We start from the raw sequence: 16,223 nt of genomic DNA, 5'->3' as shown, positions 1-16,223 counted from the left end.
TCCCTGGGAACACTAGGGCATCACTTGACCCCTCTACGAGACTACTGCTAAGGGTTGATTGGTACCATTTTCATCCAGGCGACTAGAGGGAAGTTGCAACTGGAGATCTCTCCTATAACACTCTACTAGATGCCAGGGATACGCACGGTAAAGGGTGGGGTGGGGGCACGTAGGGCAGAAAGGGTTTTTTCCAAGGGGTAGGGGGGCCTTTGTTGGCAGGGATGTTGAGTGTTCATAACTATGAGAAACCCACTGGCCCTTTAAGATGCCTGATGCTCCCAGGAAGGAAAAATAATGCAGTTTGTGGGGTTGACTGCAAGGTAAGTTATATATTTAAAAGACAATTCCCGCATTTTCGAGACCCTTGTGCACATAAATGTCAGTATTTGAGCACTTGCACACCTAAGTGGAAACTTATCCATGAAAGTGCCAGCAGGATGCCTAAGTGCTATCCTACAAATACTCACTCCTCTTACATGGTGAATATTTACAAGAGGGCCATAGTCATGGGTAGAGCATGGGTGAGACATTGGTGGGGCCATGTCACACTTAAGTACCCACACTTATGCCAGATGTATGGCTGGTCTAAATGAGGGGCACATAAATGTTAAATGTACCAATACTGGGTTAGGCTAGTATTCTATAACAGAACTTGGGCACCCAGACAGGGCCAGCTCAAGGAACTATGGCATTCTGAGCCAACTTTTGCATTGGGTGTCCTCCCTCCCCCACAGCTTCCTTCCAGGTAGCCAGCCCACTCACGCATTTTCGAAAGGGACGTCCAAGTTTTGATGAAGACGTCCTCGCAAAATGTCCCCATCCAGGGGTGGGGAATATCGTATTTTCGAAACAAGATGGATGTCCATCTTTCGTTTCGATAATATGGTCAGGGACGCCCAAATCCTGAAATTTGGTCGTCCTTAGAGATGGTCATCCCTAGACTTGATCATTTCTGATTTTTGGTGATAATGGAAACCAAGGGCGTCCATCTGAGAAACGACCAAATGCAAACCATTTGGTCATGGGAGGAGCCAGCATTTGTAGAGCACTGGTCCCCCTGACATGCCAGGACACCAACCAGGCACCCTAGGGGGCACTGCAGCCCCCCAACCCCCCCCCCCCTAAAACCCACTACCCACAACTGTACACCACTACCATAGCTCTTACGGGTGAAGGGGGCACCTAGATGTGGGTACAGTGGGTTTGTGGTGGGTTTTGGAGGGCTCGCTGTTTCCTTCACAAACATAACAGGTAGGGGGGGATGGGCCTGGGTCCGCCTGCCTGAAGTGCACTGCACCCACTAAAACTGCTCCAGGGACCTGCATACTGCTGTGATGGACCTGAGTATGACATCTGAGGCTGGCATAGAGGCTGGCAATCAATATTTTGAAAGATATTTTCTGAGGGTGGTAGGGGGTTAGTGACTACTGGGGGAGTAAGGGGAGGTTATCCCTGATTCTCTCCGGTGGTCATCTGGTCATGTAGGCTTTTTGTGCCTTGGTTGTAAGAAAAACACAACCAGGTAAAGTCGTCCAAGTGTTCGTCAGGGACGTCCTTGTTTATTTTGATTATGGGTCGAGGACGTCCTAGTGTTAGGCACGCCCAAGTCCCGCCTTCACTACGCCTCTGATACGCCCCCTTGAACTTTGGCCATCCCTGTGACGGAAAGCAGTTAGGGACGTCCAAAATCGGCTTTCGATTATACCGATTTGGACGACCCTGTGAGAAGGATACCCATCTTCCGATTTATGTCGAAAGATTGGCGTCCTTCTCTTTCAAAAATGAGCCCAATTGTCTCCCAACCAGCCAGCTTCCCAACCCCCCAGGTCCAGCATCACACCTTCTCTCCTCCCTCCCTTCCACCCACCTGTCCAGCATCCTCCCCCTCCCTCCTGGTCCAGCATAACCCGTCTCTTTCCTTCCCTTCCCACCTGTTCAGTATCATTCCTCTCTCCCAACCACCCATCCAGCATTGTCCCTTCTCTGTTCTCACTCACCCATCCACCTGTCTAGCATTTCCTCTTCTTTCCCCCCCCCCCCCCCCACACACACACACTCATTCAGCTTCATCCCTCTCTCTCCCCTCCCTCCTTAGTCCAACATTGCCGTCTTTCCTCACCTAGTCCAGCATTGCATTCTTACTTTCCTCCCCTCCCCTACCTATCCAGCATCACCTTTTCTATCTCACCCACCCATTCATCATCATCTTCTCTCCCTCCCAGCATTTACCTCAAAATTTAAAGCTCCCTCCCTCACTTCTGCTGTGGCCACAGCCATCTCTGCCACCTCTGTCACTGCTGTCCCTCTGGGTCCACAGCAGCAATCAAACTGGGGAGTCTTCGAGCCCATGTACTTTCAAAGGCTCTGCTGATCCCACCCCCTCTGATGTGTTCCATAAACGTCAGAAGGGGAGGGACCAGCAAGGCCTTAGCAAGGACATTGGCTCAATGGCTCCCCTGTGTTTAGTACTGCAGATTGTTTGATTTCTGCCACGGGGCTGGCTCAATAGGTAGCAGCAGTGCTTAGGCAGTCTTGGGCGTCCTCCTGGCATGCACCTCACACTTACTGGGTTGGTCCAGCCCTTCTTGACGTGGTCACGTCCTTGGCAGCTGACAGGGCATTGTGGCACCCTTAATGCAGTACATCACGAGTCAGTGCCTCACTGGCCCTGCTGTTAAATTGGCTGTGTGCCTAGGTTCTGGTACAGAACAGACTCCTACCATGCATCCTTGGGGAGCCTATATGCAGGCACCCAGTTGTACAATTGCTTCCTTCCTGTGGGAATTACTGAGTTATGGCAAGCCTCATATAAATCACTTCTTGCTTGTTACAGTCAGTGTGACGCGCACTTTACGGGAAAACATTTGGTACTAGTACATACGACAGGAAGGCATGACTCTAATATATCATGCAAAGAATTAATATGTTCTGTGGTTTGGGAAAGGCATGTGGTCTCTTGTGAATACTATCACACTTTTCATTGTGTACGATAATTATTCTTCAAATAACCATCCAGAGCCACCATGGAAACTGCTCAAGGACCGACAAACTGTGCCCCTGAAAGAAAATCAACCTTCACAGCCACATGCTGCCACCAGTTGGAACTTTATTGTTCTTCAGATGTCTCCACAATCATCTCCTGATAACATGTCAAATCATGAGACATCAAGAAGCCACCTGGAACCAGATGGATGCTCTCTGTAATGTTAGCACTGTATGAGAGTACGTTTCACTACACAGTTGCCAACTCATGGCTATAAACAGGAGATCGCGGCCAAAAGAATACGCAATGACTAGTTCCAGCAAATCACCAGGGCAAGCCAGCAAGGTGGGCAGTCCTCACTTATCCTTCTCCCCCGTATATCGGATCCAGTTTCAAGCAGTCTGTAAATGCATTCATAGATGAGTGGGGGAAATGTACTTTTGCAGTAGTCAACGGGTCTGAAACGCACATTCCTAACTCATTTGGCGAGAAGTGTAAATGAGGACCGTAGGGTTACTCTATGGTCCCATAGAGTTATTTTCTGGTGGGGTAACTACCACTAAGGATGCCATAGTTGCGCCCACCCTTTGATCAGGGACCTGCAGCTGTTTTTGGTCTTTGAGGTTCAGGTTCTTGTTCAGGTTGTTGTGCTGATGTAGACTGCTGGAGAGTGCCCGAGGAGCGACCGCATATCGGATGGCAGCAAAAGCAGAAGGTGGGGGCTGTACATAGGAAACAGTGTAAACACTCCGTAGGTCTACCGATTTTTCATCTTGCCATGTTTTCCTTTTGAACTCTAGGAGGCCATAGTTGGTAGGAGGCTCTGAAAGGAAAAGCATTCTCTTAGTGTCACACACATGCAATAAGTAGATATCAGTCATGTGCTAAATTCTCTTCTTCCCATTGACTCAGCTTGTCCGAGTTTCTCTCTCTCTCTCTCTCTCTCTCTCTATTCATCTTTTTGTAGCTTTTTGCTGTTATTAACTTTTTAATAATTTATCAAATACTTTTCTCTCAATTTATCAATGTGTGCAGTAACCTGCTTCATACCATCTTCTCCTGACGGGGCTATTGTAACAGCATTCTCATTGGTCAATCTGACATATTAACATATTAGATGACGGCAGAAAAAGACCTGCACGGTCCATCCAGTCTGCCCAACAAGATAACTCATATTTGCTGCTTTTTGTGTATACCCTACTTTGATTTGTACCTGTGCTCTTCAGGGCACAGACTGTATAAGTCTGCCCAGCACTATCCTCGCCTCCCAACCAGCAGCCCTGCCTCCCAACCACCGGCTCTGGCACAGACCGTACAAGTCTGCCCAGCACTATCCCCGCCTCCCAACCACCAGCCCCTCCTCCCAACCACCGGCTCTGGCACAGGCACAGACCGTATAAGTCTGCCCAGCACTATCCTTACCTCCCCACCACCAGCCCCGCCTCCCAACCTCCATCTCTGGCTCAGACCGTATAAGTCTGCCCAGCACTATCCTCACCTCCCAACCACCAGCCCTGCCTCCCAACCACCGGCTCTGGCACAGACCGTACAAATCTGCCCAGCACTATCCCCGCCTCCCAACCACCAGTCCCGCTTCCCACCACCGGCTCTGGCACAGACTGTACAAGTCTGCCCAGCACTATCCCCGCCTCCCAACCACCACTATCGTCTTACTGATCCTCCCTGTATTATTGTTCCTAGCCAGATATCTTTTTGTTCTCCATTCCACTTCTTAATCTGTGCTCTCTCGCTTCTGGGTTCTAGGTTCTGATGTCTAGGAGGCCTCTTTTCAGTCTACCATGTTCCACTGTCACTTAAACCCCGTTTATTTTCAACTTGTCTGTCCTCAGCTTCAACTTCCCTCTCTGATTTTTTCCTTTCTGCTATTTACACTAGAGACTCCCAATATTGTAAGGTACCCTCAGAAGAATGCTATATAAAACCTGAAATAATACACTCTGATGTGGGCTTGATAATTACTTTAATTGACTCTATCGCAGGCTTGATATACTGTTGTCACTGGCAAACAGATCGCAGCGGTTTACAAATAAATTCCATGAAATCAATTAGAAAGGAACGCCACGGAGTCAGATAGAAAACAGCAATTATTCAGGCACAATAAAACTTTGCAAACCACGTGTAAACAGGTGCTGGATTGAGACGATCGCCACCATAGTTTAAGAACAACCAACAAATGGAAGTTGGAAAAAGGATATGTTCAAGACTGATTTAATCATTTGGTGGAGGGTTGTTTTGGTTGTGATTTTTTTTTTTTTTTTTTGCAGATGGCATTATTTTAAAAAATCATTGTATAAATCTTAGAATGCAGCACCAGCAGGACAGGAACAACTGAGGATCACTCATATCCAATGCGTATTTTTTCTAGCGAAAAAGGTGCCAGAACTCAAATGCCAGGCCACCCTTCAGGAGTGGGGTGATCACTGAGGGACCCACCCCACAATAGCCAGGCCCCCTGCAACCAGTCACAGAATCTATGACAAGGCAGAATCGGTGTGTAGAGCCTGAGCTCTTTCATTAAAACTTGGGGTCCATGGGTCAATTTTAGCAGACAATGGAAAAGGTGCCGGTACTCAGTACCCCCAAGTACCCTCTCAAAACAAAGCCCTGATCCTACCCAACAGAACCACAGAAAAGGAAGAAAACAATGGGGAGAGGTATTCTCTAAAGTGTGAGACACATTTTTTTTTGCAGTGGGTGACTGGTGCTTGTTACTTGGGTTTTTGTTGCAGTGTGTGCTATTGGCAAGCGCATAAAAATGAAACAAAATCAAGGCTCAAACAATAAGACAAATCCCCCCTGCACACCCCTAATTTTAAGGCTGAGTATGCTAAGAGGGTGTACATAATGACTGAGACTATGCCTTCAGTCCTGCCACTGCACAACCAGATTGGTCATCAAGACTTACCCAAGGATCTGTGGAAACGCCATGTTCTTAGCAAGTTGAGGGATGTCGAGCCATGCACAAGAGTGGAGTTCTATTATTTGAAGTAGACTGTATGTATTTTTTTGTTGAATGAAACACACAGGGTACCTGGAGATTCTCTGAGTAACGTGAACAGAACTCCATGTTTGAGTACTGACTACCTGAGGGATTTAAAAATGGTCTCCTACATAGTTACTGAGCCATGATCAATTCTCGAAATTTCCTTTCCTTTTAGTGCATGCACCAAGGGGTGAGCCTTTGGGCACACAGATGGTTTTTGGTCTGGCATTTTCTCCTGCTCTTTTGGGCTTTCAGCTCAGTAGGAAGGGATCTCTACTGTGCTATGGCACTGAGAAGCTTCAGTTGCAACTATCTGGTGTTTTTCGGCTATATTGATGTATCTTCAACTTATTCAGTCCAACCACCATAGCAACTGCTAGGGCCAGAATTCTGTCCCTCTTGCAACCTGGTAATATGGACCCTAGTTAATTGCTGTCACCCGTGGTTGAGATTCCCTCTTCCCCCTTCCCCCTCAGAGGCGTTGAATATTTGCCTATTTAGCTTCTGGTTGACCTGGGAATCAAGTCCATGTCTTCCACACAACACGTTCCACTGAGCTTCCCAGCCAGCCTAAGAAGTTTGGTTAATATGGATGGGACCTTTTGTTTTTTAAGAGGAAAGAATGTTAACGTACCGTCAATGGGGTAATCTGATTTTTCAGGTAGCCAAGCTAATTTGTTGCCATTAAATTTGCGAAGAGGAGGCAATGAGGAGTTGCCATGTCTCATATAATGGTCATCGTACACTGACACCAAGTGTTTGTGGTTGAGTTCCCCATGGTGTGAAAGCAAGAGCTGTTTTGGAAGGCCCTGGAATAAAAAAAGCATATAAAAAAATCAAGTGTATCAAATAATAGTGAAGATTCAGACCTGTTCACAAATCCAACAAGATATTTTGGGGGAGAATCTATAACAGGGAGTTTATAGGGAGGAGTGGTCTAATGGTTACAGCAGAGAGCAGTGAGCTGAGAGCTAGTTCAGATCCTACTGTGGCTCCTTGTGACTTAACCCTCCATTGCCTCAGGTACAAGCTAAGATTGTGAGCCCTCCAGGGACAGAAAAATATCCCTTATACCTGAATATAACTCCCCTTAGAAAAAGGCGTGAGCTAAATGCAAGGCCGGCTCAATTGACGGCAGTGCCCTGAGCCAACTTTTGCATTGGTGCCTCCCCTCCACCCTTCCACCCACAAGCTGTCATCTCTCACTCTCTCTCAAGTTCTCCTCCCTACACCTACTGGTGACATTTGGGGAAAATCCACTATTTCTGGGATAAGCAGTATAACATGTTTTGTACATTTTGGGGATCTTGCTGGGTACTTGTGACCTGGATTGGCCACTGTTGGAAACAGGATGCTGGGCTCGATGGACCTTTGGTCTTTCCCAGTATGGCAATACGTATGTACTTATAGAGCACCAAAATCCTTGTCCAGCATCCCTCCCCCCTCCCCTGCCTGTAGGAAAAGAGAGAGAGATGGCAGACCAGGATTGTGGTGTCCTTTATCTCCAGTGCCTCACCTGGTCCATACGTTCAGCCAGCTGTTCCAGACCCCCAAAAGAACTTAATTCTTAAAATTCCAGTGGGTGAAATGGTGAGGTTTGAGATAGGCCGGGAGCACATGACACAAAGAGAGAAGCAGAGAAGGGGGAGCAGTCAGTAACTCCTTTCTCACCTCATTCTTCTTCTTGAAAGCTCTTCCTAGTATCAGATCTGGTCTGCCATCTGAAAAGGGTACAACGAAGTCTATCCCCTGACAGCTTTTGCTGGTGGGGTAGAGGTTTCTTTTGAACTGAAGAGAAAACCAGCAAAAGACAATTCATTGAGTCAAACAGCTGTAATATTTTAGAAGTGACCCAAATATGCTGGAACACAGCCATGATGACACACACAAACAAAAGTCACTGCAAGAGGGTAAGGTTGCCAACTGGATCCAGAGTCGGTTTGATCCAGTTTTGGGTTTAGCCAACTGCATACAGGGACTTGCATTTCTGATTTCTCCATTGTATTCTCTCAGGAAGACAAGACTGCAAGTCCCTGCTGCAATGGGGGTAAATCCAGGACTACATTAACTCTGTCAGGCAAATCTGGATCAAGTTGGCGACCTTAGAAGGAGGTGAGCCATAAAAGCAAGGTTTACTCAGGCCAAGTAGTCTCCAGAGTTGCAAATGCAGTTTACATTTATTTATTTATTTATTTATTTGTTACATTTGTATCCCACATTTTCCCACCTATTTGCAGGCTCAATGTGGCTTACATAGTACCATAGAGGCGTTCGCCATCTCCAGCAGAGAAACAAATACAAAGAGTTATTGTGGTCGAATAGGTTCATGTGTTATAGACACATTGGGGGATCGTAGAGAGGAAGAGTTATGCAATGTCTGTTTCCGGGTTTGGTTTCGGTGTGTTGCCAGGTTTAGGCATTTAGGTTGGGTCGAAGGGGGCACCCCGATATAATAGACCATGACAAAAAAGAAACGACAAAAAAACCCAACAAAACAGACCATGACAAAAAAAAACTCCCCAAAAAACCCCAAGACAAAATAGACTCTACACAAAACAGGGCAGGGAAACCTCCTTAGTCAAGCTGGATTATGTTCTGAAGCAGATTTATAATTCTCACTAGATACCAAGTGTGGATAGTGAAGTCAAGCCCTAGGCAGGTGCCAGGACTTTCAAGTGACAAGCCATGGACTTTCTCAGTAAATCTATTTCATCAGACCCTTTTGTTAGGAGTCTATTTTGTCAGGGTCTTTTATGTCGGGATCCTTTTTTGTTTGGAACTTTTTTGTCTGGTTTCTTTTGACCGGTTTCTTTTGACAGGGTGCCTCGAAGGGGCATGCCTTTTTGAACAGGTTGGTTTTTACTGATTTCCAGAAGTTTTAGGTGGCTGTACGTTGTTTTCACAGCTTTTGGTAGTGCGTTCCACAGTTGTGTGCTGATGTAGGAGAAGCTGGATGCATAAGTTGGGTGCAGGCCTCACAAACCACAAACTGACTGGCCTTGGATATTCAGCAGCCCTTTTACAAAGGCGCGGTAGGTTCTCCACATGTGCAGTGCGTGCCAAAATGAGACTACTGCCAGGCTGGCGCAACCCCCTGGTGGTAATTTCAGATTTGGCGCGCACCCAAACTGCCGGGACAAATTCTTTTTTTATTTCCTACTGCGCGTGGCATTTCTGGCGTTAATATCTAGAAAAATAGGAGAATCTATATATAGAAGTACGGTGTGTCAAGCTAAAACATTCAATGCTTGAGCACTGTCCGTGTTATAGAGGAAAAGGCCTCGAGAAGCCCCCAGCTCAATTTTTTAGCTTCGGGGGCTGGACTGCTTCATCATCGGCCAAAAACCTCTTCGCTTTAAATATTTAGACACAGTTTTATGATTTCGTAATTTTGTGAATCTCTCAAATTACTTAGCTTGTCTATTGCTCCTCAGCTTGTCTATTAGTTCTTCACATGCGGGTCCTTCTGCCACCTTGAGTTCTGATCAAGACCTACGATGGCCAACGTTTCGGTGACCTGCCTCAGGGTCTTCTGGTCTCCGTTATTTAACGAGTAGCTATTTAACGAATAGTTAAGCTCTGGAACTGTTTTCCGGAGGATGTGGTAACAGTGGTTAGCGTATCTGGGTTTAAAAAAGGTTTGGACAAATTCCTGAGGAAAAATCCGTAGTCTGCTATTGAGACGACATGGGGAAGCCACTGCTTGCCCTGGGTTTTGTAGTATGGAATGTTGCCACGATTTGGGTTTCTGCCAGGTACTTGTGACCTGGCTTGGCCAATGTTTGGAAGACAGGATACTGGGCTAGATGGACCATTGGTCTGACCAAGTATGGCTACTCATGTTCTTATGTAACTGAGCTGAGCCAGCTGGGTCAGGTTCTACTTACAACCTCAGTGGTATTAAATCCTTGACCTGGATATGTTCTGTTGCTCTTTTTCCTTAAAAAATAGACTTACAAGAGTTAAAAATGAATGTACTTTTATGCCCACACAACACTGCAAAACGCATTCACAAAATAAATTGGCAAAAGTATTTTTAGGCGCATTTTCAAAGCACTTAGAAACGTTGTAAGTCTAAGTGCTTTGAAAATGAGCTCATCTGACAACTGCCGGTGATGGGAAGCGGGACTGGTGGTTGGGAGGAGGGGAATCCTGCTGGGCAGACTTATATGGTCTGTGCCCTGAAAAAGACAGGTACAAATCAAGGTTACACATATGAATTTATCTTGTTGGGCAGACTGGATGGACCATGCAGGTCTTTTTCTGCCCTCATCTACTATGATAATATATAAATGAAGTACGATCAGAAAAAAATTCTTGAAAAGGGAAAAAGCCTCAGTTCCCCCTCCACCACCCAATTTTTTCTTTTGTAAAAGGTGAAGGAATCGCTAGTGGGGTTAAACTCCTCATCGGCATAAAAAACCCTTTTCAGAAAAAGATCACTAAAACTTCATTTTTTTTCCAATCCAGGGGACCAAAACATAGCAGGTCTTTTACTAAGGCGTGCGCTAAAAGCAGGTGCGTGCTAAACACTAGAGACACCAATGTATTCCTATGGGCGTCTTTAGTGTTTAGCGCGTGCCTATTTTTAAAGCACGCTAAAAACACCAGCGAGCCTAAGTAATAGACCCCTCAGTGACTCCAAAAAGAAAAAACAAAAAAGTAACCTTAGCTTTAATGAAATAGTGCTTCTCAACTTGTAGACATTTATTCACATCGACTGTGGCCAGAGTTTCGGCAAAAACGCTGTGTCATGACTGAAAAAAGTCTTTATCTTTAAAAATATAAATATATGAAATATAATATACTAGTAAAAAAGGCCTGTTTCTGACACAAATTAAACGGGCGCTAGCAAGGTTTTCCTCAGCTCCCCTGCAGCCACCCATGTCCAGCGAACCTCCTCTCTCCCCTGCCCCCCCTCCTGTTACCCATGTCCAGCAACCCCCTAACCTCCCCTGCAGCCACCCATGTCCAGTGACCCTCCTCTCTCCCCTGCCCCCCTGCAGCCACCCGTGTCCAGCAACCCCTGCCCCCCTGCAGCCACCCATGTCCAGCGACCCCCTGCCCCCCTGCAGCCATCCATGTCCAGCGACCCTCCTCTCTCCCCTGCCCCCCTGCAGCCACCCATGTCCAGCGAACCTCCTCTCTCCCCTGCCCCCCCTCCTGCCACCCATGTCCAGTGACCCTCCTCTCTCCCCTGCCCCCCTGCAGCCACCCATGTCCAGCGACCCTCCTTTCTCCCCTGCCCCCCCTCCAGCCACCCATGTCCAGCAACCCTCCTCTCTCCCCTGCCCCCCTCCAGCCACCCATGTCCAGCGACCCTCCTCTGGACATGGATCAGCTGTGAGGCATGTTTCCCCCCCCCCCCCCCCCCCGGGTTCTGAAGTTGACATCATAATGGCTACGGTGATGTCAGCCTGATCTATGGAGCCTAGCAGACCAACTCGGAATGAGCCACGGTCCCAGGCAAGTCAGAACGTTGAAGGTGAGAATTATTATATAGGATGTAAATCCAAAGCGTGCAACACCCATAAGTGAAACAGAAAAAAAATGGTCCATTGTTAAACCATTTCTAAACATTAAGGGGTCCTTTTACAAAGGCACGCTGAAAAATGGCTTGCAGTAGTGTAGGCATGGGTTTGGGCGTGCCGATCCACTTTTTAGCGCGCCTGTAAAAAAAGACCTTTTTTTGCCAAAAATGGATGTGCATGAAATGATTCCTCGTAGTATATTTATTCAAAAGGAGTGAAGCCTGTGAAACTGGGATTACCTTAATCAGTGGGAATTGGATTAGAGACTCAAGTGTTTGTATTGTTAAATAATTTCTGGTTTTAAAAGAGAAAAAAGCGAAATCAGGTGTATTATTTCCACTAATATTGGACAATAAGTATGTTTCCAATGAAATTAATTGACTATACACCGTTTGGGTTTGAAGAAGCCAACCAGACGATCAATGTGGAATAATGATTCAGATAAATAATAACTGGGGATAATCAGGTTAATACCACGTTTTCTTTGTTTACTGTTGTTTAATTGATCTCCTTGTCTTGTTTCACTCTCCCTATTTTGTGGTCTAAGGAAGAGTATAGAATTACCTGATTGAAATAATTCTTGTATTATTTTGTCTGTATTTCTGGCAAGTTATTTTAGTGCTTGTAAAATTAAATTGTTATAAATAAAATAAATTAAATGGACGTGCAGCAAAATCAAAATTGCTGTGTGTCCATTTTGGGTCTGAGACCTTACTGCCAGCCATTGACGTAGCAGTAAAGAATCCAGGCGGTAATGACCTATGCGCGTCAAATGCCACTCGGCCTGCGTCCATTACGCGCATCCAAAAATAAAAATATTTTTCAGGTGCGCGCATCAGACGCGCACCGCAAATGAAATTACTGCAAGAGCCACGTGATAGTCGGGCGATTACTCCAGTTTGGCGCGAGTTGGGTGCGTGCGGACACTTACGCAGCTGAGTAAAAGGGCCCCTAAGTGAGTGGTTAATACTTTTGAGTTCACCTACTTCTTGGCGTCTTATGGCTCCTTAATCTCAGAAGGACAGAATTATTTCATTTCCAGTTTAAGATCTCTTTTATGGATTTTAGATCTGGGCATTCAATCAATTAAAAAAAAGCTTGATTGGGAGAGGATCTAGTCTCGAGACATTAGTGGAGGACTATGGGCTTCGATCTAGTGACCGTTACACTTATTTGCAATTGACACACTTCTTACAGGGGCCAGCTTACGCAGGGTGTCTGAAGCGAGAGGTACACCCCCCTGGAGGAGGTGTGTGTGGATTCTCGGAGTACACGAGGGATGATTACTTTTTTGTATGCATATCTGGTGACACGTCTTAAGCCTTCCCTCTTACATCAGAGGAAATGGGAGCAAGAATTGAATTTTACTTTATCAGAGATGACTTGGTTGAAATTAGAGAAGGAGATTTTGAAGTCCTCATGGGCGGTGGCTATGAAGGAAAATGCCATTAAAGTTTTTTATCGGTGGTACCTTACCCCAGCACGGTTGCATCATATGTTTGTTAAGGTGTCGGAGGGTTGCTGGAGGTACTGTGGGGGACTGGGGACCATGGGACATTTATGGTGGTCTTGTCCTAAAGCAAAGGCTTATTGGAAAGGGGTGCAATCTCGTCTTCAGGTGTGTGTGGGCAGGTCTGTACAGTGGCATCCTTTGGTCTTTCTACTTGGGCAAAGGCCAGAGGGCCTCACGTTGTATCAGTGGTTCTTGGTGAGGGGTGCCTTGCATGCGGCCTGAATAAATTTGGCAAAGAATTGGAAATCGTCACTGGTTCCCTCATTGGTAGGCTGGATTACTAAGGTGTGCTATATATGTGAGATGGAGAGGTTGATGGCAGTGAAAAGGAAAACCTTGCCTCAATGGGAAAGGGTTTGGAAACCCTTTTTGAACGTGTGTTCTTGATAAAAGTTGACTGGTTCTGACGAAAGGCGGGGGATTCATTGGAGGATTTGGGGGATGTGGGTAGTTAGGATAAGGGGGATACAACAATAATAAAACTAAAAAATCTTGACGTATAATCTGTATTGGTAATAGCATTGATATTTCCTTGTGCGTTCTTCAGCTATGTACTCTGTGTTATGTTAAGCACAACTGTTACATTTTATAATGGGCTGAGTTGAGTATGTTTAGTTTTGTCTTAACAATGCTTAATAAAGACTTCTATAAATTGAAAAAAAAAAAAGCTTGATGGAAATGCATCTGAGGATTACATTTAGTAGGAAGTCTCATTTAAAAGAGTTATTAAGCCCATCATCAGATACTCATAGAGCAGGATTAAAAACTACTACTACTACTACTTATCATTTCTAAAGCGCTACTAGACGTACGCAGCACTGTACACTGAACATGAAGAGACAGTCCCTGCTTGACAGAGCTTACAATCTATTTAGGACAAACAGGACAAGTAAGAGATAAGCACAAAGAGTAGCAAGATTCTGGAATCCCACAGTAGCAACATTTTGTGCGGAATCCCAAAGAGCAGCAAGATTCCGGAATCCCAAAGACTACTACTACTACTTATCATTTCTATAGTGTTACTAGACGTACGCAGCACTGTACACTTGAACATGAAGAGACAGGAATATCAATGGTCAACATTTAAAATGTCAAAAATGTCAAATTTGTGATATAACTGTGGAGACTGACACTTTTTTCATTCATCCAACTTCTGCTCAAGGGGCAATGAAGGGTTAAATGACTTGCATTTGAAACCTGGCTTCCCTGGTTGTCAGCCTGCTGCTCTAACCACTAAGACCCCCAAAGCACATCCAGAACATGCTTCCTTTATACCTGCCATATACATATTAAGTAGCACCTTTTCTAAAATCCTACTGCTGCTCCTCGTGACCCTGGCAAGATCCCTTAACCCGCTCCGCTGTCGCAGGTACAACCAGAACGCAACTTGCCTTGAGTTCCAACTGAAAAGGCATGAGCTAAATCCATATAAGAATTTACAAGGGTACATTCGGGTTTGTTTTTACACAGGTCCCTAAAAACGTGCACCTTAACCTGTGAATCCTCAGCTCCGTTTTTCTCTTGCTTACCTTTTTCCTCTCTTCCAGCCAGTTTCCTATGAGAACCCTGTTGGAGTATCTTTTCTCTACTCTCCAGCAGGGGTCGAGGGAGGACTGTGCGTTACACATGTTTCTGGATGTTGGGTGTCTCCTGCGGAGTACTCGGTCCCTGTCCCTGATGGGATGTGAGGGGTGTTCACGCTGTGCTCATAGCTGAGGCTTACGGGTGGAATGATTACCTACTGCTAATCGCATCTCTCGGCTCTGTGCAAAGTGACCAGCATTCCGGCCTCAGAAGTCCATTGTTAGGTCTCCATAGAAATAGAACATGCTTGTCAACACATGCCAGGCAACAGGGTTCCCCTCACACAGTCAGCAACACAGTAGAGTTCCCTTTGCAAGGCTAAGCGTTAAGAGGCAGGCAGAAATAAAAAGGGTTTTAAACTCAGCCTTGGTGCAGTTGTTCCAGGGACAGTAGACACTCATTCCCTGTAGAAGAGGTTCTCAAGCCAGTCCTCAGCACACACCTAGTCAGTCAACTTGTCAGGATACCCACAATAAATATGCATGAGATAAATTTGCATGCAGTACCTCTACTATAGAAATCTAGTTAATGCGTATTCATGGTATCCTAAAATCTTGACTGGCTAGGTGTGTCCCAAGGATTGGGTTGTGAATGACTGATCTTAAAGATAGGAAACCTAACTCCAGAAATAACAAAGAGCACAGGGTAGGAAGATGGGGAAGGGGAGTGGCATTATAAGTTACAGATAAGATTAAAACCACACAATTGCAGGACCCTACATTGGAACGATATACAGGCCTCCTTCCAGTGGCGATCCTAGGGGGGCTGACACCCGGGATCGATCGCCGATGCGCCCCCCCCCCCCCCCGGTGAAAGGACACTCCACCCCGGCGAAAGAACCCCCTCCGGGTGCATGCTGCTGGGGGGGGGGTGCCGCGCACCGGTCAGCTTCATTCATTTCCATGCTCCCTCTGCTCCCCCCCCAGCGGCATGCACCCGGGGCGGACCGCCCCCACCGCCCCCCCCCCCCTTGGTACGCCACTGCCTCCTTCACAGACAGAAGTAGACAGAGATTTAATTGAAGATATCCAAAATATAAGTGTGAAAGGGGAAGTACTAGTAATAGGTGATTTTATTTATTAGGAATTATTTATCGCCTTTTTGAAGGAATTCACTCAAGGCGGTGTACAGTAAAAATAGATCAACCATGAGCAATAGGAAATTGCAGCAGTAAAAATATTCAAATAACAATACTAAGTATGGCATAGTATACTACTTACAATGTCGACACAATACGTAATAGAATATTTTAATTGACTGTGTAGAGTATAAGCTATGATAGAACATATAGAGGGGCATAATTGAATGAAAATGTCTATCTCCATGGGCGTTTATCTCCGAGAACGGGTCCGTGAAGGGGCGGGCCAAACCGTATTTTCGAAAAAAATAGACGTCCATGTTTTATTCGACAATTTGTGAGCTGGGCGTTTTTGTTTTTCAGTGATAATGGAAAATGAAAGCGCCCAGGTCAAAAACGAATAAATCCAAGGCATTTGTTCGTGGGAGGGGCCAGGAGTCATAGTGCACTGGTCCCCCTCACATGCCAGGACACCAACCGGGCACCCTAGGGGGCACTTTTACAAAAACAAAAAAAAAGGTAAAAGAGCT

At 45.9% G+C, this 16,223-nt stretch overlaps 1 protein-coding gene across 1 annotated transcript; it reads right to left on the bottom strand.

Annotated features, from left to right (window-relative positions):
- Positions 1–3,097: 3,097 nt before the first annotated feature.
- C13H1orf158 (chromosome 13 C1orf158 homolog) lies at positions 3,098–15,002 on the bottom strand. Its single transcript, XM_030222100.1, has 4 exons — positions 14,561–15,002; positions 7,659–7,775; positions 6,622–6,796; positions 3,098–3,806 (listed from the first exon to the last, which is right to left on the bottom strand). The coding sequence occupies exons 1-4, from the start codon at positions 14,657–14,659 to the stop codon at positions 3,502–3,504; spliced, it is 696 nt and encodes a 231-aa protein (XP_030077960.1). The 5' UTR covers positions 14,660–15,002; the 3' UTR covers positions 3,098–3,501.
- Between the last annotated feature and the right edge of the window lie 1,221 nt (positions 15,003–16,223).

The sequence above is a fragment of the Microcaecilia unicolor genome, chromosome 13 (assembly GCF_901765095.1).
Source record: "Microcaecilia unicolor chromosome 13, aMicUni1.1, whole genome shotgun sequence".
Classification (NCBI taxonomy): domain Eukaryota; kingdom Metazoa; phylum Chordata; class Amphibia; order Gymnophiona; family Siphonopidae; genus Microcaecilia; species Microcaecilia unicolor.
The sequence above is the reverse complement of the archived record's forward strand: the minus strand, read 5'-3'. Positions and strand labels throughout refer to the sequence as shown.